Source organism: Anolis sagrei, chromosome 8 (genome assembly GCF_037176765.1).
Source record: "Anolis sagrei isolate rAnoSag1 chromosome 8, rAnoSag1.mat, whole genome shotgun sequence".
Taxonomy (NCBI): domain Eukaryota; kingdom Metazoa; phylum Chordata; class Lepidosauria; order Squamata; family Dactyloidae; genus Anolis; species Anolis sagrei.
The window spans coordinates 10,476,513-10,500,717 of NC_090028.1; the positions used below are offsets into that span (position 1 = coordinate 10,476,513).

At 42.6% G+C, this 24,205-nt stretch overlaps 1 protein-coding gene across 4 annotated transcripts in view; it reads right to left on the reverse strand.

Moving 5' to 3' along the window:
• The window catches only part of BCO1 (beta-carotene oxygenase 1), a 77,144-nt gene that overhangs the window by 20,170 nt on the left and 32,769 nt on the right, over window positions 1–24,205 (reverse strand). For 2 of the 4 annotated variants that reach the window (XM_067471027.1, XM_060788475.2), the window contains exons 2-7: window positions 18,353–18,481; window positions 9,939–10,068; window positions 5,246–5,393; window positions 3,618–3,765; window positions 2,654–2,880; window positions 1,762–2,019 (exon numbers count right to left, since the gene is read on the reverse strand). In XM_067471027.1, coding sequence (XP_067327128.1) covers window positions 1,762–2,019; window positions 2,654–2,880; window positions 3,618–3,765; window positions 5,246–5,393; window positions 9,939–10,068; window positions 18,353–18,464 — 1,023 coding nt within the window. In that variant the 5' untranslated portion in view covers window positions 18,465–18,481. Of the gene's footprint in view, window positions 1–1,761; window positions 2,020–2,653; window positions 2,881–3,617; window positions 3,766–5,245; window positions 5,394–8,209; window positions 8,539–8,604; window positions 8,739–9,938; window positions 10,069–18,352; window positions 18,482–24,205 lie in introns of those variants that run through there. The other 2 variants (XM_067471028.1, XM_067471026.1) reach the window with 2 other exon arrangements.

Sequence of the window (24,205 nt, forward strand, 5' to 3'; positions counted from 1 at the left end):
GTGCCGACATTGGCTTCATTGTGGGACCAAGTTAAAACTTATAATAATAATAATAATAATAATAATAATAATAACTTGGTGTCTTTATTCAGTCTCTACATGTACATAGCTTTACATTGTCTTCAACTATTTCAACTGATTACAATCCCTTGCCTTAGTGTGCCACATTTGTATTTTTAGTGTCTTTTACACTGTTCTAAATGGGTGAAATCAATTATGCTCCAAAATTCTTAGAATGTAGGGCTGGAAGGATGAAAACATGAGGATGAGGAGACATATGGTGCAATCACATCTTTGTTTTCATGCCTTCAGAGTATCTCTGTTTCAAAGGCATAGCAAGGAACAATGTCTCAGCCATGCGGTAGGCCGAAACCCGTCAGACAGGTTGATGGGCAGGGCAGAAGGAGTCCTTCCTACAAAACAACCATGCCATTTCAGAGTTGCTTCCAAGGCAATACATTTCTGATAGCGCTTCCCTGTTTGAAACAAAGGAATCATGTGCACATGAGTGAGGTAACAACAGGACTTCTCTTTGTTTAGTCCGTATGTGGGAAACAAGATGATGAGATGGCAGAAGGTCTTTGGCAACACAAAAAAATATCAAGCCTTTTTCAATAACAGTATATAACAAAATTTGGGAAAAAATATATTCCTGGTTTGAAAGTGTTATTCCTGTTTTATTGTGCAGTACTTACTTTGAAAATAATTGTCATATATCACTTTGTTTTTGTGGCTGCCACAAACTATGTTGCATTGGTTGAGGCTCGATGAGATAGTCATTGAAAAACAATAGCAAAATGTGCTGCAGGATGTCCCCTCCCACAGAAACAAAGTTTTGGCTGTTTAATAAATATTTTCCATGCTTTTATGATAAGGAAATGACATTTATAACCCAGGAACAAAAATCGTGTTACGTAATATAATGAAAACAATTGCTGAAAACAAAACAGTGATTGGGGAACTAAATTTGTCCCTTAGGTTTTGACATAAGATTTTACATGGTTTTAATGTCATGGATCTTCAAAAACAATTAGCAAGGAACAGCATCCCTTTTCCTTTAATAAAAGACATCACACACACACACATATATATACATACAGTAGACTCTTGTTTATCCGACATAAATGGGCAGAATATCGGATAAACTAAAACATCAGATAACATCCTACTTTTACTCATCTGATGTGACACTAGACACCTAGAATACTAACCGCAGGGTCTCAAAGGATTAAGGCAAGGCAATGCCTTGGGGGTAGAGTGGCCCAGCAGAAAGAATCCAGAAGCAGAAGAGGAGTGTGGATATCAGAGAGGGAAGGAGGGAGGAGAGAGCACTAGATAAGATGGAATGTCGGATAGGCGGAGGTTGGATAATCGAGACTCTACTCTCTCTCTCTCTCTCTCTCTCTATACACACACACATATATACACACACACACATACATATATACTCTCTCTCTCACACACACACACACACACACACATGAATTGCTGGAACTGGTGCGTTTCCAGGAATGCTTATTATAGGAACGTTTTTCAGGAAAGATACTCTTCCATAAGGGACTTGAAATTCAATCTCAATACATTGGTATGTAACTTCTCAACAAGATGCGAAAAAATTATTTTGGGGCGACACTCTGAAATGTTGCCCAGAGAACCCTACAATAGGGACACATTGAGTTAAGTCAACCTAAAGGCATATAACAACTGCAAAATTACAACAGCTGCTCAGGGCAGTACCAGAAGACCCCATTTTAGAGTTACCTGGTCACATTGCAGAGGAAGCACAAACCTCTTGCAGGACGGGATGGCGGTGAGTCTCACATTGCTCTCAAACTGACTGTCTAAGTTCTTCAAATAGAACATCTGGTACAAGCTGTTGTCTGTATAGCAGATGATGTCCACAACTACATGGTCATCTTCCTCATAGGCATTCACATGGTGGAAGAGGACCATGGCGTCTGTGTAATATTTGGTGGATATGACTTTTTTTGTTCTCCTGTCGATGAGGTGGATCCAGGTCTGGAGAATGGGTAAAAAAACAACTATTGGTTAGGAAATAATAATAATAATAATAATAATACTTATACACTACTCCTTAATAATCTAGATCCATGTTTATTTTAGGTCTCGCGACCCACCAGTGGCCCACAGTCCACAGGTTGGAAACCACTGCTTTGTATGGATAGTAAAATTGCATTTCCCTGTTTCAGACACTGCGTGTGTCCAAAGACTAGGTTGATAAGACATGGAGCTGTCACATACCACTGAAGTTTATTGCACATAAGGCTTCATTGGAAATGGATGTGCTAATAGCAGATTTTTTTTTATCGTGGCAGAAGCACATTGGAGCCACTTCTGGTGTGAGAGAATTGGCCGTTTGCAAGGACGTTGTCCAGGGGACACCTGGATGTGTTACCATCCTGTGGGAGGTTTCTCTCATGTCCCCGCATGGGAAGCTGGGGCTGGCAGATGGGAGCTCACCCCGTCTCATGGATCTGAACCGCCAACCTTCAGGTCTTCAGGTCCGCAATTCAGCCAGCACAAGGGTTTAACCCATTGTGCCACCACGACTCAATAAGAAGCAAATACTATAGGCAGCAGGAAAAAATTCAGTACTGGGTCATTCCACATACAAAAAAGGCGGTCTATTTACCTTGTCATCCTTATGGAAGGTGAGGCAAGAGGCCCAGTTCACCCCTCTGATATAGGCAGTTGCCATCTTGAGTATATCCAGCTTGAATGGCTGTTCCACGAAGATGATATAGTTTTCGGACATGCCAAAGCTGTGATAATAGCTGGGATGCAAGAGAGAGCGGGAGGGGATGGCACACAGCACTTCTAGGTGTTTCAGGCAAGACTTCTTTTTCTTCTTTTCACTGACTACATTAAAAAAGGGGGGGAAACACATCTGTTAGCAGTTCAAAAACATATAATGTGAGTAGATCAATAGGTACCACCTCATCGGGAAGGAAAAAGGCACCCTGCAGTTATGCTGGCAAAACACGACCAGGAGGGCCGACGGATCTCAAGCTCCTTGGCACAGAAAATAGAACAAGAGCACCTCCTCATGGCCAGAGTTAAGCATTGCCTCCAGATGCCAGAGATGGAAAGGGAAATCTTTGCCTTTGTTTGTGTATTGTATGTCATTGTTCACTGTACAAAAGGCGTTGAATGTTTGCCTATATATGTGTATACTGTAGACCGCTCTGAGTCCCCTCGGGGAGATAGAGCAGAATGTAAATAATAAAGTATATTATTATTGTTGTTGTTGTTGTTGTTGTTTTCTGCAGTATTGGGTTTCACTTTTCGTCACCAGTCTTCTCAATTTGATCAACTAGCAATCATAGAAGGTCCCATCATCCCCTCAGTCAGTGTGACCAATGGGAGTTAGAGACCAACACATCTATAATGTTCCTGGTTTTAGGTGGTGTCCTGGAACCAAAACCCAGTGGATATCAAAGACCCAATATGGTATATGTGGCTGACATCCTATTGGAGACTGCATGGGTCATCCAATCCAAACCCCTGTCATGTAGGAAAGCACAAAGTACCCCTGGCAGATGGCCATCCAGCCCCTGTTTAAAAACCTCCAAAGAAGGAGCTTTCGGGAACCCTACCTGGCACTGTAGAAGGTATCTTGAAGATCACATATTTTGTCTTTCCCTTGTCCACAATGGAGGTCCCCATGTTAAGAACATTTCCAGCACTGTCGTAATGGGGATGGGATGTTGCCAGGTTGATGGCTACATACTTTGTGTAGTCAACCTACGTTGACACAGAACACAGGATGATCGCAAACATTTTAAAACTGCATTATGACACTACGTAACAAAATTTCTGTTCCTGGTTTGAAAGTGTTATTTCCTATTTAATTGTGTGACAGTTACTTTGAAAGTAGTTATATTCCAGAAACCCTGTTTTTGTGGATGTCGCAAACTAGGTGGAATTGGACAAGGTTCGATGAGATATTCATTGAAAAACTAGAGCATAATATGCTGCAGGATGTTGTGTGCCCCCCTCCCCCCCACTGAAACAAGTTTTTGAAATTTAATGAACTAGAATGCCTCTAGAACATGGCCATATAGCCCGAAAAAACTACAACAACCCAATTTAATGAACGTTTTCTATGTTTTTATGATAGAACAATTACGAAATTATATTTATAACCCTGGAACAAAATTTGTGTTACATAGTGTTGTTGTTGTTGTTGCTCCCATCAACCCATTCATATCCTGTCTTTCTTCTGAAGTATGACTCAAATACTGCTTATAAAAATTAAAACAAATATAGAAAAAACTGCATGCAAAGACAGCAGTATGAGCATATAAAAATAATGATTAAAATGCTATTAAAATTATAGATTTAAATATATATGAATGTGAATATAGTAATGTGAATATATTAAAATGGCAAAGGATAAGTCAATAAAGCACTACATTATGAAAAGGCCTTTCAGTCGTTCCCAAAAGAATCATCTGCCAACAAGGCAGGACACTTTAAGAATCCCTCCAGATCCATCAGCCTTTGGGGCAAAATGTGCACAAGAGGAAGAAAACACATGGAAAGAATATGGATAGTTTTGTGCCCTACAGAAACTTTATGGCAACATAGGCCAGCAAAACTTTTATACAAAACTAACAATAAGCACTTATAAAATGAAACAATTTGGACATGTAATCTTTCACTAAGTAAACAAAAACAAAGACGGCAAGGACCTAACAGAAGCTGAAGAGATCAGCCAGCACAAGGTTGGCAAGACTACAAAGAAGACCTGTATAGGAAAGATAATAACATCGAGGATAGCTTTGATGATGTGGTGAGTGAATTAGAACCAGACATCCTGAGGAGTGAGGTTGAATGGGCCTTAAGAAGCATTGCTAATAACAAGTGGCTGAGGGGGAAAAGAAAGGGCCTGAGGTCAGGAATTGTGGGAGTTGAAGTCCAAAACACCTAGAGAGCTTCTAGATGCTCGAGAGGCATCTGCTGTTTACCTTGCCTGTTGTAAGCAGGCAGATTCAGCTAGTTTCAAGCTTTATTGGACTTTACTGCAGACATGTTGATGAAAAAAGATGCTGAAGGTCTATGTCTCTTCATTCTTCCTTTACCATTTTTTTTCATTCTGATGCTGGTAAAAGATACTGGTATTTTTTTGGATTCCAGTAATGAAACTTCACATCATAGCATCAGAAGATTTCTCTCTTTCACAAATGAGAGGTGATTCTAAATTTTGGTCATCCATGCTTACCTTTTCCAGTGTTTCCAGGGTTTGTGGGTTGATCTTCCTAATGAAGTTGACCTCACTTGTAGCGTAGAAGTCTTCCCCATTTCTCATTATGTTGATGAGGCAGTTGTCTGTGAACTCAGGGATTGTGTGGGACAGATAGCAGAAGGCCCTGTGATTTGAAGACAGGAAATTGTACTACAGGGATAATCTTTCCTTCCAGGGTACAGTTTGAAGAACTGAGAAACAAGCTCAAGAGGAAACAATTCACCCAAAGATGTATGTCATTTGATGGCACAACACTTGCTGTGTGATAGATTACACTATGTAACAACATTCGAATTTTTTTTTGTTCCTGGTTTGAAAGTGTTATTTCCTTTTTCATTGTGCAATACTTACTTTGAAAATAGTTATAATACTCCATAAACTTTGTTTTTGTGGCTTCCACAAATTATGTTGAATTCACTGTGACTCTATGAGCTATTTATTGAAAAACTATTTATTTATTTGTTTGTTTGTTTGTTTGTTTACGGCATTTATATGCTGCCCTTCTCACCCCGAAGGGGACTCAGAGCGGCTTACAAGTAAAAAGTAAATGCAATATATTATATTATTACCATAGCACAATATTAATATTATATATTACATTGAACTATAACATTATATTGTAATATTATTAGTAATATTACATTTAATATAAATATATAATTATAATATCATATTATTAGTAGTAGTATTAATAATTAATGCCTTCAGTATTAGTATTAATAATTAATGCACTATAGCAAAATGTGCTGCAGGATGTCCCACAAAAACAAAGTTTTTGTAGTATAATCAACTTTTTTCCATGTTTTATGATAGAAACAATTTATAACCCAGGAACAAAAATCGTGTTACATAGTGCTATTCACATAACAGCCAGACTGCAATCATCAGGTGCTGAGACACCACATTTAAACGGAGCCTATTTGGCAGATAAGATACGTCTGAGTTGTTTGTACAGTTTGTTATTGGAGGGTTATAAGTGTGTTTCGACATTATGGGTAACTTCAGGTTACATTTTCGAGGCTGGACTTTCAAACCTATGTTTCACTACTCATAACAATGAATATAGGAAAGTAAGCAACACATGGATATTGAGGAGTACCAGTTGTATAAATTCAACAATACTCCATCTATTTGTACATTATTGGTACTAATAGGAGCTAGTGTGGTTCAGTGGTTTGAGGGCTGGACTTTTTTTTCATGTTAGGAGCGACTTGAGAAACTGCAAGTTTCTTCGGGTGTGAGAGAATGGGCCATCTGCAAGGATATTGCCCAGGGGACACCTGGATGTTTTGATGTTTTACCATTCTTGTAGGAGACCCCTCTCATGTCCCTGCATGAAGAGCCAGAGCTGACAGAGGGAGTTCATCTGCACTCTTGCCGGATTCGAACCTCCGACCTATGGGTCTTCAGTCCTGCCGGCACAACGGTTTAACCCAGGGGTCCTCAAACTTTTTGAACCGGGGGCCAGTTCACTGTCCCTCAGACTGTTGGAGGGCCGGACTATAGTTTACACGGGAATATTGTGAAACATTTGTTTTATATATTGTGAAACATTTATTTCTAATTACAAATAAATGAAAATTTGGCTTCAAGCATGTCGTAGCATGGGTAACAGGTTTACTATAACAGCAGGAACCCATGAATATGTTTGCTGATCAGCCAATTGTCCAAACTTTTTGGCCAATAGTTTGTGGCAGCCACACAGTTTCTGGATGAGAACTACTACTTTCAAAGTAAGGGCCGCACAATTAAACAGAAAATAACACTTTCAAACCAGGAACAGATTTCTGTTCTACAATTTAATATTACGTTTATTTATACACCACTTTTTGTCTCCACAAGGAGACTGTGGGCTCTTCCAGACGCCCTATATCTCAGGATCTGATCCCAGGTTTTCTGCTTTAAACTGGATTATATGAGTCTGCACTGCCAAATAATCTGGGATAAACAGAAAACCTAGGATCAGATCCTGGGATATAGGGCCTGTCTGAAAGGGCCCTTCCAAACAGCCATATAACCCAGAATATCAAGCAGATAATCCACAATATCTGCTTTGAACTGCATTATCAGAGTCCATGTAAGCCAGTTAAGTGTGGATTTTATACAGCTGTGTGGAAGGGGCCAAAACAGCTTACACTTCAATACAATTTTAAATCTACAAATATATGAAACATTACAATAGAATTAAACATTATTACTATTCTTTAAAGCAGGCATGGGGCAGTTTGGCCCTCCTTGTGTTTTGGACTTCAACTCCCACAATTCCTAACAGCCAGTAGTGGGAGCTGAAGTCCAAAACACAAGGAGGGCCCAAGCCGGCCCATGCCTGCTTTAAACATTCAATGGAAAGCTATCAAATCACATTCACAGCTGAATAGGGAAAAGAGACCCTGACATTTGGGAATTGCAGTTCTGAGGATTTAGAGTTCATCAGCCATCAAAGAGCATTCTGAGCTCCTCCAAAATGGATCTGAACCAAACTTGGCATACAGAACTCCCATGAACAACAGAACATACTGGAGGGGGGGAGAGAGAGACATTATTATTATTATTATTATTATTATTATTATTATTATTATTAAACTCAGTTGGAAGGGACCCCCAAAGGCCATTTAGTCCAGCCCCTTCTTTCTGCCAGGCAGGAAGATAGCATTAGTATATTATTATTATTATTATTATTATTATTAGACTCATACAATTGGAAGGGACCCCCAAAGGTCATCTAGTCCAGCCCCTTCCTTCTGCCAGGTAGGAAGATAGAATTACTGCAGGAGCAATAACAACAACAACAACAGTCTCCTGAAGTAAACTGAAGGGCATTGGACTTGAGTTTTGGAGTTGTGGTTTACCTACATCCAGAGAGCACTGTGAACCCAAACAATGATGGGTCTTTACCAAATTTGGCACAAAATCCTGATATGCTGCAAATGGAATACTGGCCTTGGTGTGGCCCCTTGGCCCTCCTGCTGCTGCTGCTGCTGAGGGCGAGGATGAGGAGGCGGAGCTGAATCTGAATGGAGGGAGGGAGCGGCCAAGTGCCGAAGGAAAGAAGGAAGGAATGGAAAAGCCAGGAAAGGGGAAGGGGGGGGAGGGATCAAGGCAGAAAGAAGGAAGGATGGAAGGAGAGAAGGATATAAGGAAGGAAGGAAAGGGGAAAGAAAGGCAAAAGGAGGGAAGGAAGGATGAAAGGCAGGCAGGCAGGCAAGCAGATCGGGGCCTTCCTGCCCCCACCCCCCAGCCCCCAGATGCTCCATCTCCGTCTCCCGTCCGGGGGCAATAGGAGCAGCAAGAGGAGAGTGGCTGGCTAGGAGCGTGGAGAAAAGAGACAGATGTACCTCCCGCTGCCTGCCAACCTTGCAGCCCCAGCCATGGTGCACCAGCCTCATACACCCTGGAGCTCTACAGGTGGAGATGGAGCATCCAGGGGCTGGAGGGGGGGCAGGAAGGCCCTGATCTGCTTGCCTGCCTTCTCGCTCCCTCCATTCAGACCCGGCACTCACACCGCCCGCGCCTCCGCCTCCCTCTTCCTTCCCAGCCCCCGAGCGGGAGAGGAGGAGCAGCAGCCAGGCTGCTATTGCTTCAGCCGCCCCTGCCAGGGGCCGGATGGATCCGGCCCCCGGGCCGTACTTTGGGGACCCCTGGTTTAACTCATTGCACCACTGGGGGCTTCAAGGTTGGACTAGGAGGCCAGGATTTGAATCCCTGCTCAGCCATGGAGACTCACGGGTGGCCTTGGGCAAGTCACATTCCCTCAGCTTCAAGGAAGGCAAGACTGTCTCTGAACAGTTTTTGCCAGGAAAGTCGTTCAAAAGGTTCACTTTAGTATCAACATATCATAAGTTGGAAACAACTTGAAGGCACACAACAACAATAATATTGGACATTAACAATATGGCAAAAAGTACATCTTTAGTATATCTATATTGATGTAAATCAGTAGTTCCCAACCTTTTTTTGAACAGGGACCACTTGACCAGGGACCACATGACCAAGGACCACTTGACCAGGGACCACTTTGACAGGGACCACATGACCAGGGACCACTTTGACCAGGGGCCATTTGACCAGGGACCACTTTGACCAGAGGCCACTTGACCAAGGACCAATCAACCAGGGACCACTTTGACAGGAACCACTTGACCAGGGACCTCTTGACTAGAGACCACTCTCCAACATTAGTACCAAAAGGGTTACGTATCAGTTTTTGGTCAACTATAGATTTGGTTTAATTATTTGTATTGCTGATTCAGAAAATTGCATTGAATAGACCAGCTCTAGTTTCTGATACAGAACATATTCCATCCAGTAGTTGCCATCTGCTCGCCCACAGAAAACTATATTTAATAATCTAGAGCCTTGGACCTCATTTTAAGGGCTGTGGCCCACAGGTTGGGAACCATTGATTTACATGAACAGTATATACTAGATACCGTTTTGGCAAATTGCATCTCACTTTGGGGGATTAATTTTGAGACCAAAAGGTCTTTGGTGCCTGTTAACTTCAAGAAGTGTACATCTACATTATCAGCCCTGAAGCGTAGTTGATCCACACTCTACCACTGAGAAAACATACCACATATGGAAAGGTTCTTAGAGCATCTTGGCAAGGCAGTGAAACAGAAAATATAAAAACATTCGTGGCAGTGTGAGATTAGTAATAGTAACTTACTTGGCAAATATGTTTTTGCATGGATCCGGGTAAGCCATTGTTCCAAATTCTGACACCACAATTCTGTTTGCCTCAATATTACAGTTATAGGTGTCGCTACGGAGGTATTTACTTCGATAGAAAACTTCCCCTGAAAACAAAAGAGAATCATAACTTGATAGCCATGCATGTCCACTTCCCGTAACAGCTGAAATGTTCACATCCTGCCAATGTTTACAACTTCCCAACTACTTTAGGCTCAAAAGGAGCTTTTTCTCAAATCAGGAAGTGATCAAATTTGGGAGAAAGTTGGGGGAGAACTTCAAAAAATAGCCCAGATGACCCCCCTCTGTTATGCAACTGACAGTGAGGCCCAGTTAGCTTTGCAGTTAGTAAAAGTTGGAGGTGCTGTCTCAGGACTTCATCACATGCAATTAAATAAGCCTTTCTACACACTTTGGAAACTGCCACCGATGGTGCCCTTCACACAAAACAAGCTTCATATGTGGGGTAAAGGTATCTTGCCATTTCTAAAGTGTGGGTCTTTCCCTCAATTCCTAAATCAATTGGCAAGTGACTTATTCCTCAATTCCCTGTGTAGAGATATGTAAAACACCCCATTTAACATATGATGGGAATCCCCCCTTGCCCGTTAGTAAATAAAACAATGTCTTTGTCATGGAAGGAGGAGTCGAGATGGGCAATCTTGTCTCTTTTCTGCCGCCATTACCATTTTAAGACTGAAGGGGTATAGCAAACAAGATATTCAAAAACATTCAGGAGAAAATAGCAAGCATGCAAATCCTGGCCATTTTCTAGTGTCTCTGTAACCTTAGCAAGCTTCTTCTTTCAATATTCATAGGGTGCTTCCAGACAGGGCCAATGTCTCTGGTAAAGCAAATTAATTCAGGACAAAGCAGGTAAACCCTGCATTGTCCCAAACTAATTTGATAGCCCATTAGACCCGGGCCATTCTGAAAGGCCGAAGTCTAATGAGTTATGGGGCTGTGGGGACTGACTCCACAGCCCATCTTGATTCTTCAGGCTTCCAAAAGCCTGAATAACCAAGAAGGGTTCCCACCCCCTCCCCACCCAAAATAAAACTTACTGGGCCACCATGCCACCACTATGTCAGGCCTCCTGGTGCATAGAAATCACACACACACACACACACACACGCCTCCTGATGTGTCATTTCTAAACGGTTCTGGCCCAAGCTACCTATCCGAACGTATCTCTGCCTATCAGCCCGCCAGGACCCTAAGATCTTCTGGGGAGGCCCTGCTCTCTATCCCGCCTGCTTCACAGGTGCGGCTGGCGGGGACGAGAGACAGGGCCTTTTCTGTGGTGGCCCCTCGGCTGTGGAACGACATTCCCATGGAGGTAAGATCAGCCCCCTCGCTAATGGTGTTCCGAAGGAGATTAAAAACTTGGATGTTTGAACAGGCATTTGGTTAATCAGTGCAATGAATGTGACGATTACAGGAATGGAAATATGGATGACGAATTTGGATCACGACTCTAGTTATGAGATGCATTGTGTTGTTATTGTTGTGTCAATATTGTATATTGTGCTCTAATGGTTTTAAATTGTATATCGTTGATTGATCTTATCCTTGTTGTAAACCGCGTTGAGTTGCCTGTTAGGCTGAGAAACTGCAGTATACAAGTAAAGTAAATAAATAAATAAATTAGGAGACTTGCCGGAGAGGCAGCATGGCAGCCCAGTAAGTTTTACTTTATTTTAAGATCTTTTGAGGGTGGGTGGGGAGGGGATGGGAGCCCTTCTTGGTTATCCAGGCTTTTGGAAGTTGGTAGGATGGGAACACCCAACTGGGAAAGCCTGGGATTTTGGGATGGGCTTGAGAACTTAAACCCACAATGAAGCAGGTGTCTTAAACCCACTATATCATGGGTTTAAGCCCTGTCTGGAAGCGTCCTCAATTACCTTTCTGAAACTCCTACTGTGCTGTCAGGCTTTTGTTTTGCCTATCAAAAGGCTAGCAGAGAGAAACATATAAGAAAGCTCACCCCCCCCCCCCCCCCGCAACTTAAAAATAACCCTTTTGGGCTGTAAGTTAAACTCTCAAGATTAGAAATAAGTTTTTTTAAAAAAAAGAAAATGGAGGAGGGGCAGTGGAGAAAACAAGTCTTTACCATGTGATGGCAAATCAAATGGATAAATCTTAAAGAAAGTAGAGAGAAGGAAAATCTTATGTTTAATTTCCAAACAGGGCTTAAGGGAAAACCAACTATCCAAAATGCTTGAGTTATCTTGTGGGATGAAGTCCTCTGTAAGTTTGCACCAGGAATCAAATTGTCTGGGGGCAAACCGGTTGAGTAGAACCCCACTGATACCAGGTTAAGTGTGGAATTTAACTTCCAGATAGGTGGGTCGCAGTATTAGGCAGATCCTTCCATTTAGCAAAGCAAAGCAAAAATCTCTGCTAGCAGATACTCTTTAACTGACCCCTTGATCTCCCCACCAACCATTTTCCTTTGACAGCAAACAGAGCTATATTGCATGATGCCTCCCAATGCGAACAGCACATTTATTTATTTGTTTACATTATGCTTTACTTCCGGTGATTGGGAGGCAAAGGCAACTTCTTTTGTCATTCTAACAAGTTCCACTAAAAACAGAATGAATCATACACATTAAAATGTACATTAAATCAGACACCAATTAGCATCATACTTTGACGCTAATTAAAAACTTTATAAAATACCTCGTCACATGACAGCTGTATCAATTAGTGTCTTCTCATTTATGCTTGTTGCTTAAAATTATATTGCAACAGGGACATATATCATCACATTTCAAAATGACAGCATATTTCAAAATGAATCTTAAGGATTAGGGGCAAAGTTACGTACTTTATTGGAGTAACAAGCAAGTATTTCTAATTATTTTCAACCATTGCTTTGAGGGCCTTGGCAAGAAGCATTTTGAAAGCAATGGTTCAACTTTTATGTCATTTTCCTATCACTCTGAAGGGTCATTTCTTTAAAAAGCATCAGAAAACAATGTAAAAGTAACAAGCATTGCAACAATTGGCATTATATTAGGGAATAAGACAGTGTTTCTCAACCTTCCTAATGCTGCGACCCCTTAATACAGTTTCTCATGTCGTACTGACCCCCAACCATAAGATTATTTTCGTTGCTACTTCATAACTATAATTTTGCTACTCTTCTGAATAGTAATGTAAATATCTGATATGCAGGATGCATTTTCATTCAATGGACCAAATGTGGCACAAAAACTCGATATGCCCGGGGGGGGGGGGGGAGGGGGTGCTTGATTTTGTCATTTGGGAGTTGTAGTTGCTGGGATTTATAATTCACCTACAATCAAAGAATATTCTTAACTCCACCAACGATGGAATCGAACCAAACCTGGCACACAGAACTCCCATGAACAACAGAAAATACTGGAAGGGTTTGGTGAGCACTGACCTTGAGTTTGGGAGTTGTAGTTCAGTTACATCCAGAGAGCACTGTGGACTCAAACAATGATGGATCTGGACCAAACTTGGCACGAATGCTCAATATGCCCAAATGTAAACACTGGTGGAGTTTGGGGAAAATAGACCTTGAAATTTGGGAGTTGTAGTTGCTGGGATTTACAGTTCACTTACAATCAAAGCACACCCCCCCCCCCCCCACCAATGATAGAATGATAGAACTGGGCCAAACTTCCCACACAGAATGTGTGTTTTCTGATAGTCTTTGGTGACCCTTCTGACACTCCCCTTTCAATGAATATCTCATAGATTTTCAACCAATTCAACCAACTGAAAAGTTTCTGGAGTAGAACTACTACAGTGTTCCCGTGGTACTTTGAGGTTCGCTTTTAGCGGACTCGCTGTTTGCGGGTTTTTGAAAATATTTATAAAAAAGTAAAACATTAAATATTTATGTCCAGTGGAGGCCAGGGAGGCCAGGGATCCCGGAAGTGCGGTGGCCTGAGGCATGGCGTGGAAGGTCTGCCTCCCTGGCCTGCTGTTGCCTGCATGGCTCCGGAGGCTCTGTGAAGGCCAGGGAGGCAGGCTGGTGCCCTTGGGATGGGCCGGGAGGTGGGTAAGGAAGTGCGGGTAAGAAAATAATATATAAAATTAATAAAATAATGTATAAATATTAAAATTAATATGGTGTTCTACTTCGTGGATTTTCACTTATTGCGGGTGGTCCTGGAACTGAACTCCCGCGATAAGTGAGGGAACAATGTACTTTCAAAGTAAGGACCACACAATTAAACAGGAAAGAACACTTTCAAACCAGGAACAGAGAGGTTTTTTTCAAATTTTGTTACATAATGTTATGTGAACGAGTTTAAAATTAACTTCCCAGTCTCTGCATGTAAATAAACAGGAAAGATATGCATAATACCTGCACTTGCCAGAGCTCTTTGACAGAGATGGCTAAAGACCTTGCAAAACTGCAACTCATATGACTGCATCCCATTGGACTATGGCAGTTAAAGTGGTGTCAAACAACATTTATTCTACACTGTAGATAAGAGGTCCTCAAACTAAGGCCCGGGGGCCGGATACGGCCCTTAAAGGTCATTTACCCGGCCCTCACTCAGGGTCAACCTAAGTCTGAAATGACTTGAAAGCACACAACAACAACATCTCATCAGCCATAAGCAGGGCCACACTTCCCATTGAAATACTAATAAGTTTATATTTGTTAAAATTGTTCTTCATTTTAATTATTGCATACATTAAGAGTTTTTGTACTACAAATAAGATATGTGCAGTGTGCATAGGAATTCATTCATTTTTTTTCAAATTATAATCCAGCCCTCCAACAGTTTGAGGGACTGTGATCTGGTCCTCTGTTTAAAATGTTTGAGGACCCGAGAAAATGCTAGCACTCGAAGGGGATGACCTAAATAAAGGGTGGCACAACTACCTATGGGGGGGAAAAGCCGCAAAAGAAAAGAATTTCACTAACCACCCCATTAGGGCATCGCTAATAAGAACATGGAACAAATATAAGGGGAGGTGGTATGTGAAAACACCAACATGGATCTCCCCGAATGAGGCAGACCAAAGGAGGGAAACAGCAAAAGGCAAATGGTTGAGATACAAACAGCTCCTGAAGATATCGAACCAGGAAATAAAACTAAAAACGATAGAGGAAATAAGGCAAATAGACCCGGATTTCACCTGGTTCCAATACTGGCAGGTAAATGAAAAATTTAAAGAAGATAAAAAAACAGGATTTGAAATAAAAGAGAAGGTATGGGACAAGATGCTAAACAAAGAGAGGAAAGTGATTAAAGGACTATACCAGCAGATACTATCATGGGCAACAGAGGAAGAACAAGTGAAGGAGGTTATGATTAAATGGGCCAGGATGATAGGACGCACAATAACAATGTCGGAATGGGAGGGAATCTGGGGAAAAAAATTAAAATACACATATGCCTCAGAATTAAAAGAAAATTGGGTCAAAATGTTCTATTTATGGTACCAAATGCCAGAAAAAATAGCGAAATACAGCAAAGGAAGATCTGACAAAAAGTGTTGGAGATGTCGAAAGAAATTGGGAACCTTTCGACATATGTGGTGGGATTGTAAGATCATTAGAAAATTCTGGAGGGTAGTACACCACAAAATAAAAGAAATATTACAAATTAACTTGGAATTTAAACTGGAACACTTTCTGTTGGGACTGAACGACCCAACCATGAACAAGAACGACGAAAAAATTATGTTCTACCTCACCACGGCAGCGCGAATTTGTGTGGCCCGCCAATGGAAGAACAAAGAAACAGCAGACCTCAGTCAGTGGATAAGCAAATCCATGGATATTATGAACATGGACTTACTAACGCAAAAATTAAGGAAAAATGAACAGGCAAGAGAAACCACTGACTGGAGCAAATTTATAACCTACCTGAAGAAGTACAACAAGAAATGTGAATAGAACACGAAAGCAGAAGAAAAACCCAAATAAATAAATAAATAAATAAATAATAGTAATCAAACAAACGAGTACCCGACCAGCGCAGACCTAAGATAATTAATTAAATAAATAAATAAATAAATAAATAAATAAATACATATATATAAGGAATGTCATGCTTAAACGCCCTGGAAGTCAAAGATGTATATAGCCTGTATATGTGTTTGTGAGTTTTCTTGTGTCTTCATGTTTTGTCTGTCAAGGTTGTAACAGAATAGAGCAAAGGGGGGGGGAGGGGACGGGAGGGGGGAAGGGAAAACGAACAACTGCTCCCTAAGATAAGGCTAACCATGAGACGATAGAACAAAGAAAGCAACCAGACCGAGTATCAGAGGGGAGCACGGAAAAGAGATTGACACACTTCAATAAGTACAACAAGAGGATATTTTTATATGCTATTTATGTTACACTGTTATATGGTATATGTTTGTTTTGTCTATGTATGTGGGAGCAGTATTGCTTCAGTACTTTTAAACTATAACCTAATAAAAATTATTTTAAAAAAAAAATGTTTGAGGACCCCTGCTGTAGATGTTCCCTGAGAAGCAAGAAAAAAACCCTCTTGGGTTGCTTGACTAGAGCTCAGGACCTGTTACTTTTTGGTCTATAACTCCCAGAATCCCCAGTCAGTATGATTCTTGGTCACGCTAGAAATGATGGGAGTCCTGGGAATATTAGTCTTTTGGAGAAAGCAACTGTCCCAACCATTGCTATTTGTCCCAGGGTCACTTTCTTCTGGGCCCACTGACTGGGGCCATTCCAATGAATAGACCGCAGTCGCAGTGAGTTTCACAAGTTTTCCTTGTCACAGTGACCTACTTTAGCACTCAGGCTTCAGACCCAAATCCTGCAGAATGGCAGGCAGTGGCATTTACTTCTTTGCCAGCTGAAAAGAAAACACTGAGGGCTTCAGTAGGTGTTTCCACAAACAAGGCATGGCATAACATGCAAAGGATGGGCGGTAGCAACTGCTCTGCCATCCTAATTTTAATATACGCAACCATACAGAATGGTAAAATTGATGGCAATTTGGCTTCTGGGCAGTGGAACCATCACTGAACAGGGCAACCTTTGAAACATTCATTTCCTTCTTTGTTTCCTGTCTTTTCACTAAAGATGTTGCTCAAGGGAAAAAGCTTTGATAAATATGTACACTGATACATAGAAGAATGTGGATAGCACCCCACGTTCTATGGCCAACTACATATTTCACTTAGAAAAGGCGGTTTTCGTATGAGCTCAATGTGTTGTTTATTTGTTCAGTCGTTTCTGTGACCTCCTGGACTAGCCCACGCCAGAGCTCCCTGTTGGCCGGGGCCACCCTCAGCTCCTTCAAGATCAAGCCATCCTTCCATCTTGCCCTTGGTTGGCCCCTCTTCCTTTTTCCTTCCATTTTCCCCAGTATCATTATCATCTCCAAGCTTTCCTGTCTTCTCATTATGTGTCCAAAATACTTCATCTTTGCCTCTAATATCCTTCCTTTCAGTGAGCAGTTCTTTCCTGAAGTATGGGCTAATTTGATCTTTTTGCAGTCCAAGGCACTCTCAAAAATTTCCTCCAACACCAAAGTTCAAAAGCGTCTGTCTTCCTTTGCTCAGCTTCTTGCATCCATAGGTTACTACAGGGAATACTACTGCTTTAAACATGCAGATCTTCATTGCCAAGAGTGTTGCTCTTTAGTTACCTTTTTACCATCCGGCTACCAGTATTTTTTTTTTAAAAAACCTCTAAAATCAGGACAGTAAATAAAGATCAACACTCAAAAAACGGGAATTCCAGACAGGAAGCAATCTGGACCAGCCAACACATCCCAACAAAGTATTCCTCCAGACAGGGAGCAACCAGGCTTTGAAACTGCAAGGCCACTTAATGCTAATGAAGGTGGCCAATTGAAACATTCACACCTATTTCCAACAGACAAGAGTTCTTTCTCCCACCCAGGACATTATTCTACAGATATATAAACCCCACTTGCCTAGTTTTCAACAGACCTCATAACTTCTGGGGATGCCTGCCACAGATGTGGGCGAAATGTCAGGAAATAATGCTTCTGGAATGTGGCCATACAGCCCAGAAAGCTCACAGCAACCTAGTGTTACTGGCCATGAAAGCCTTGGACTACACAGTTTCTTGAAACTCTGTTCATAAACAAATCAAAATCCTTGGCCATTTCTATTAGAGAGACTCTTTGCTCTCCGTCCCCTTTTGTGTGTCTCCATCCTGTGGCTGTCAGAGGCATCTCCATCTTTCTGAGCACAAAGGTCCTATTCATCTCAAAGCCGCCAAGAGATTTATCCTCCTTGAAATGGCTGTGACAGATATCATTAAAAAGATGTATTACGAGCATGACAGGGCCTGCATGTAACAACTAATATGCACCATCTTCCCCTCCTGAGTTTGACACCAGCGTTGCGAATACTACTGAGCAACACTTGACGTTTGAGCCACGGACCTACCATTTTTTATTGTAAAACTGTGCAACAGAGCCATGCCGTCAAACCAGTGGTTGTATTTGCTTTCTCCAATGGAGTGCATCCCAGGACCGTTGCGGAGAAGAATCCCCTCCATCCAGCTTGGAATCTCTCCTAGGAAAAAAAAAACACCAAAGAATTCAGGGGGATATTTACTTTAGTCTCTGCCAGTTCCAAAAAGGGTTTTTTTTTTCCCATCACAAACGGTGCATGCCATCCAATATAGTCCCAGCAATCTTAATTGTAATTTTGCAATATAAATAAAGCAGGCATGGGCAAACTTTGGCCCTCCAGATGTTTTGCACTTCAACTCCCACAATTCCTAATAGCCTCAGGGCCCTTCGTTTTTTGAATGCAATTTTCTGAATCAGCACCCCAAATAACCAAACCGAATCTAAAGTTGATCAAAAACTGATTCGCTATTTATTTCGTATCAAAAGCATTGCATAAATTAGTATAAAACTGATAAAAATAGAAAGTGCGCAGGTAGCTAAATATCTTTTGACCAAAAACGGGCAACAGCAATAGCACTGTCTGTACGTGTTGTTGAGGGCTCTCATGGCCATAATCAATGGGTTGCTGTGAGTTTTCCGGGCTGTAAGGCCATGTTCCAGAAGCATTATCTCCACATCTATGGCAGGCATCCTCAGAGGTTGAGGGGTCTATCTGAAAATAAGTGAGGTTTATATATCTGTGGAATGTCCAAGGTGGGAAAAAGAACTCTTTTCTGCTTGAGGTACATGTGAATGTTGCAATTTGCTATCTTGATTAGCATTTAATGGCCTGCAGTTTCAAGGCCTGGCTGGTTGCTGCCTGGGGAAGCAGATCCTGGGATTTAGGGCCTGTCTGGAAGGGTCCAGAGTTTATAGAATGGTATAGTATGTTCTCGGGAGGAGAGCAATGACCAATCACGATAAAATATTGAAGAGTAGAGACATCACACTGGCAACGAAGATCTACATAGTTAAAGTAATGGTAGTCACCTACGGATGTGAGAGCTGGACGATAGGGAAGTCTGAGCGAAGGAAGAGAGATTTTGAACTGTGGTGCTGGAGGAAAGCTTTGGACTGTGAGTGTGCTTTGGACTGCGAGTGTGCTTTGGACTTTGGACTGCGAGAAGATCCAACCAGTCCATACTTCCGGAAATAAAGCCCGACTGCTCATTGGAGGGAAGGATAGTAGAGGCAAAGATGAAGTACTTTGCCATATCATGAGAAGACAGGAAAGCTTAGAGAAGACAATTATGCAGGGAAAATGGAAGGAAAAGGGAAGAGGGGCCGACCAAGGGCAAGATGGATGGATGGCATCTTTGAGGTGACTGGATTGACTTTGAAGGAGCTGGGGGTGGTGACGGCTGACAGGGAGCTCTGGCATGGACTGGTCAATGAGGTCACAAAGAGTCGGAAATCACTGAACGAAAGAACAACAACAAAGTATGTTATTTTATAGTATTAGTTATGCTATTTTTAGTTGCTCTCAAGCAAGCAGAAACTACATTCCTTTGCCATCTACTAATACTCAGGAGTTACAGTAATACAGTCCAGAAAACTATACTTTGAACTATAGCAATCCTGTGCTATATGTTTTTTGTGCATTGGGATATCTTTGCTCCCAATAGTTCAAGGAAATATCTAGGTAAATCAGTCTAACAGCTGAGAAACCTAATTGCCTTGCATGAATACTAGTGGATATTTACCACTAAGGAGAAGGTTGACTCAAGTGAGTTTTTAACTCTTCTTAGGAAAATCATACTTTTAAAAAGGTTACAATCTCTAACAAAGTCATGCCTTTCCAAAAGACTGTGAATGCCATTTCCCAAAAGTTATACTCTGGAAACTTTATTTTTGTGGCTGCCACAAACTATGTTGAATTGCTTGAGATTCGATGAGATATTCATAGAATCATAGAGTTGGAAGAGACCTCATGGGCCATCCAGTCCAACCCCCTGCCAAGAAGCAGGAATATTGCATTCAAAGCACCCCTGACAGATGGCCATCCAGCCTCTCTTTAAAAGCTTCCAAAGAAGGAGCCTCCACCACACTCCGGGGCAGAGAGTTCCATTGCTGAACACCTCTCACAGTCAGGAAGTTCTTCCTCATGTTCAGATGGAATCTCCTTTCTTGTAGTTTGAAGCCATTGTTCCGTGTCCTAGTCTCCAGGGAAGCAGAAAACAAGCTTGCTCCCTCCTCCCTGTGACTTCCTCTCACATATTTATACAAGGCTATCATATCTCCTCTCAGCCTTCCCTTCTTCATGCTAAACATGCCCAGCTCTTTAAGCCGCTCTTCATAGGGCTTGTTCTCCAGACCCTTGATCATTTTAGTCCTCCTCCTCTGGACACATTCCAGCTTGTCAATATCTCTCTTCAATTGTGGTGCCCAGAATTGGACACAATATTCCAATCGACAAGCTATAGCAAAGTATGCTGCAGGGTGTCCCCCAAAAACAAAGTTTTTGCAGTTAAAGAAACTTTTCCTATACTTTTTATGATAGAACTAATTAGAAAATGACATTTATTACCCGGGAACAAACATTATGTTACATAGTGTAATCAAAGGAAGCAGCCAGTGGATATTAGGTGGGAGGTAACAGTAAGCAAGGACCAAAGTCCACTTGGAGTTTCCAGAAATTCCGAGCTGACCGCAGAATGGGACACTGGACAGAGCTCTTTTTGCATTATGGTGTATTCGCTGGTATAGTAAACAGGGAATTCTCCCTTATTGTAATCAGAATCAAACAATCCCTTGAAACCCATCTGAAATTCCAGGAGGAGAGAGGCTTTATGAGAAATATGGTCTCATTAAATGTCAAAGTCTTTCCATGGAAACAGCAAGTCTGATATAAATCCCAGGTCAGCCGAGTTCTAATAACAAGGCCAGCGACGATACAGTTACACAACTTAATGAACCCATCACACAACGGAGAATTTATGACTGCAATATGTCCAACCTATCAGTCATAAAAGAAGGTCAGAGAGAAAAGCTGGGCTCCAAAGGCTGTGAAATTAGCTTATTGAGCTCATGGGAGCTTTAAAACACTAACTTCTCATTTGAGTTCTGCTGCAAACTGCTTTTGAGACCAAATGCAGTGCCCAAATATGAATCAAATAATATTCTGTGTCCAGGACTTTGCGTCCTTTCATGAGAGAAAAGTGGGATATAAATTATTATTATTATTATTATTATTATTATTATTATGGAACAGGAAAGGCACTACAGACTACTTCAACCAGAGAAGTCAGCTATAGCAGAGCACCTCATGAGCCAACCTGGACACAGAACTACACTTTAAAAAGTCCCTGTTCCAACTTACATACAAAATTAAGAACACACACATTTGGCTGGAACTACACTTTAAAATGTCCCTGTTCTGACTTGCATAATAATAATAATAATAATAATAATAATAATTAATAATCAAACTGCAAAGATTCTGGCACAAACCAGTAAAGGTGGTCCCAGTGGTGATCACCGTGGTCAGATGCTCTGTTCTGCAATCATCTGGGTTCGAGTGCATCCACCTGAGGGTAGGGAGTCGTGATAGCTTGGGGTTTCTGCTGGTGTACTGCCCACCCCGCGACACAGCAGTTTCCCTGCCTGAGCTGACAGATGTGGTCTCCAATTCGGCTTTGATCTCCCAGCATCTGGTTGTGCTGGGAGATTTTAACATCCATGCTAAGACCTCCTTGACTGGTGCGGCTCAGGACTTCATGGCTGCCATAACGACCATGGGGCTTTCACAAATTATATCTGGACCCACCCATCAGGCTGGACATAGACTCGACCTAGTTTTTGTGGCGGACAGTGTAAGGGTCAGAGTGGAAGAACAGAGCATCCTTCCTGTGTCATGGTCTGACCATTATCTGATCAGTTTTAGACTGTCTGCGACCGCTAACCTCCACAGGGGTGGAAGACAAATTAAGATGGTCCGCCCCAAGAGACTGATGGATCCGGAGGGATTCCTGAAGAATCTTGGGATTCTTCCTGCCCTGGAGCCTGGCATTCCTGTCGACGCCTTGGTCGATCACTACAACAGGGAGATGACCAGGGCGATAGATACGATCACTCCCGAATGCCCCATCTCGTTGCGTTGAGAAACACCATCTCCCTGGTTCACCGAGGAGCTGGGTGTGATGAAACACACGAGAAGGGGGCTAGAGCGCATTTGGAGGAAATCTCAGGACGTGTCTGATCAAGAACGGGCTACAGCCTCTCTTAGGGCGTATACCGCGGCTATACGGGTAGCCAGGGAGTCTTTCACGACTGCCCATATAGCGTCTGCAGCAAATAAATCATCGGAGTTGTTTCAAGTTGTCAGGGAACTCCTTCATCCACCTGTGGTGGAGGAGACCTTCGATGACCCAACAACTTGGTGTTGCGAGTTCGCACAGCATTTTGCAGGCAAAGTTGCTCAGATACGCCTTGAGCTGGACTCCAACTTCATCACAGTACCAAGAGAGGTGATTGAGGCATCTGCTTATCCAATTTTGTAAGATTCTTTTAGGCTTGTTCTTCCTGAGACCGTGGAGGAGGTCCTTGGTGCTGTGACGGCGACCACGACGGCTCTAGACCCTTGCCCATCTTGGCTAATTAAATTGGCCAGGGAGGGGTTGGCTGATTGGTTTGTGTTGATCATAAATGCATCGTTGGAGCAGGGGTCTTTTCCATCTCAACTAAAACAGGCTGTGGTTCGTCCACTCCTCAAAAAGGTCTCCCTTGACTCCACGGTGCTGAACAACTATAGACCAATCTCCAACCTCCCTTTTTTGGGCAAGGTGCTGGAGCGGGTGGTCGCCTCCCAGCTCCAGGGCTTTCTGGATGACATCAATTATCTGGACCAGTCACAGTCTGGTTTCAGGCCTGGCCATGGCACCGAGACGGCTTTGGTCGCCTTGGTGGATGGCCTCCGTAGAGAGCTTGACAGGGGGAGTGTGACCCTGTTGTCCTCTTGGACATCTCAGCGGCTTTCGATACCATCAATCATGGTATCCTTCTGGGACGGCTCTCTGGGATGGGTCTCGGTATTGTCCTGGCTCCGGTCCTTCCTGGAGGACCGATCCCAGATGGTGAAGCTGGGAGATGCCTGCTCGGATCCCTGGCCTTTGACCTGTGGGGTCCCGCAAGGCTCTATTTTATCTCCCATGCTTTTCAACATCTACATGAAACCGCTGGGAGAAGTCATCCGGGGTTTTGGAGTTAGGTGCCATCTCTATGCAGATGACACACAACTCTACTACTCTTTTCCACCTAATTCCAAGGAAGCCCCTCGAGTGCTGGACGAGTGCTTGGCCGCTGTGGCTGTCTGGATGAGGAGAAACAAACTGAAGATTAATCCTGACAAGACAGAGGTCCTCCTGGTCAATCGAAAACCGGATCGGGGTATAGGGTGGCAACCTGTGCTGGACAGGGTTACACTCCCCCTGAAGTCACAGGTCCGCAGTTTGGGAGTTCTCCTAGATTCATCACTTATGCTTGAGGCTCAGGCGTCGGCGGTGTCCGGGAGGGCTTTTGCACAATTGAGACTCATGCGCCAGCTGCGACTGTACCTCATAAAGGCTGATCTGGCCGCGGTGGTCCATGTCTTGGTCACCTCTAGATTGGATTACTGTAATGTGCTCTACGTGGGGCTGCCCTTGAAAATGGCCTGGAAATTTCAGCTAGTCCAGCGGGCGGCAGCCAGGATGTTAACTGGTGCTCCTTACAGAGAGAGGTCAACCCTCCTGTTCAAGGAGCTCCATTGGCTGCCATTCCTTTTCCAGTCCCAATTTAAGGTGCATGCGCTTACCTACAAAGCCCTAAACGGTTTGGGACCTGCCTACCTGCGTGACCGCATCTCGGT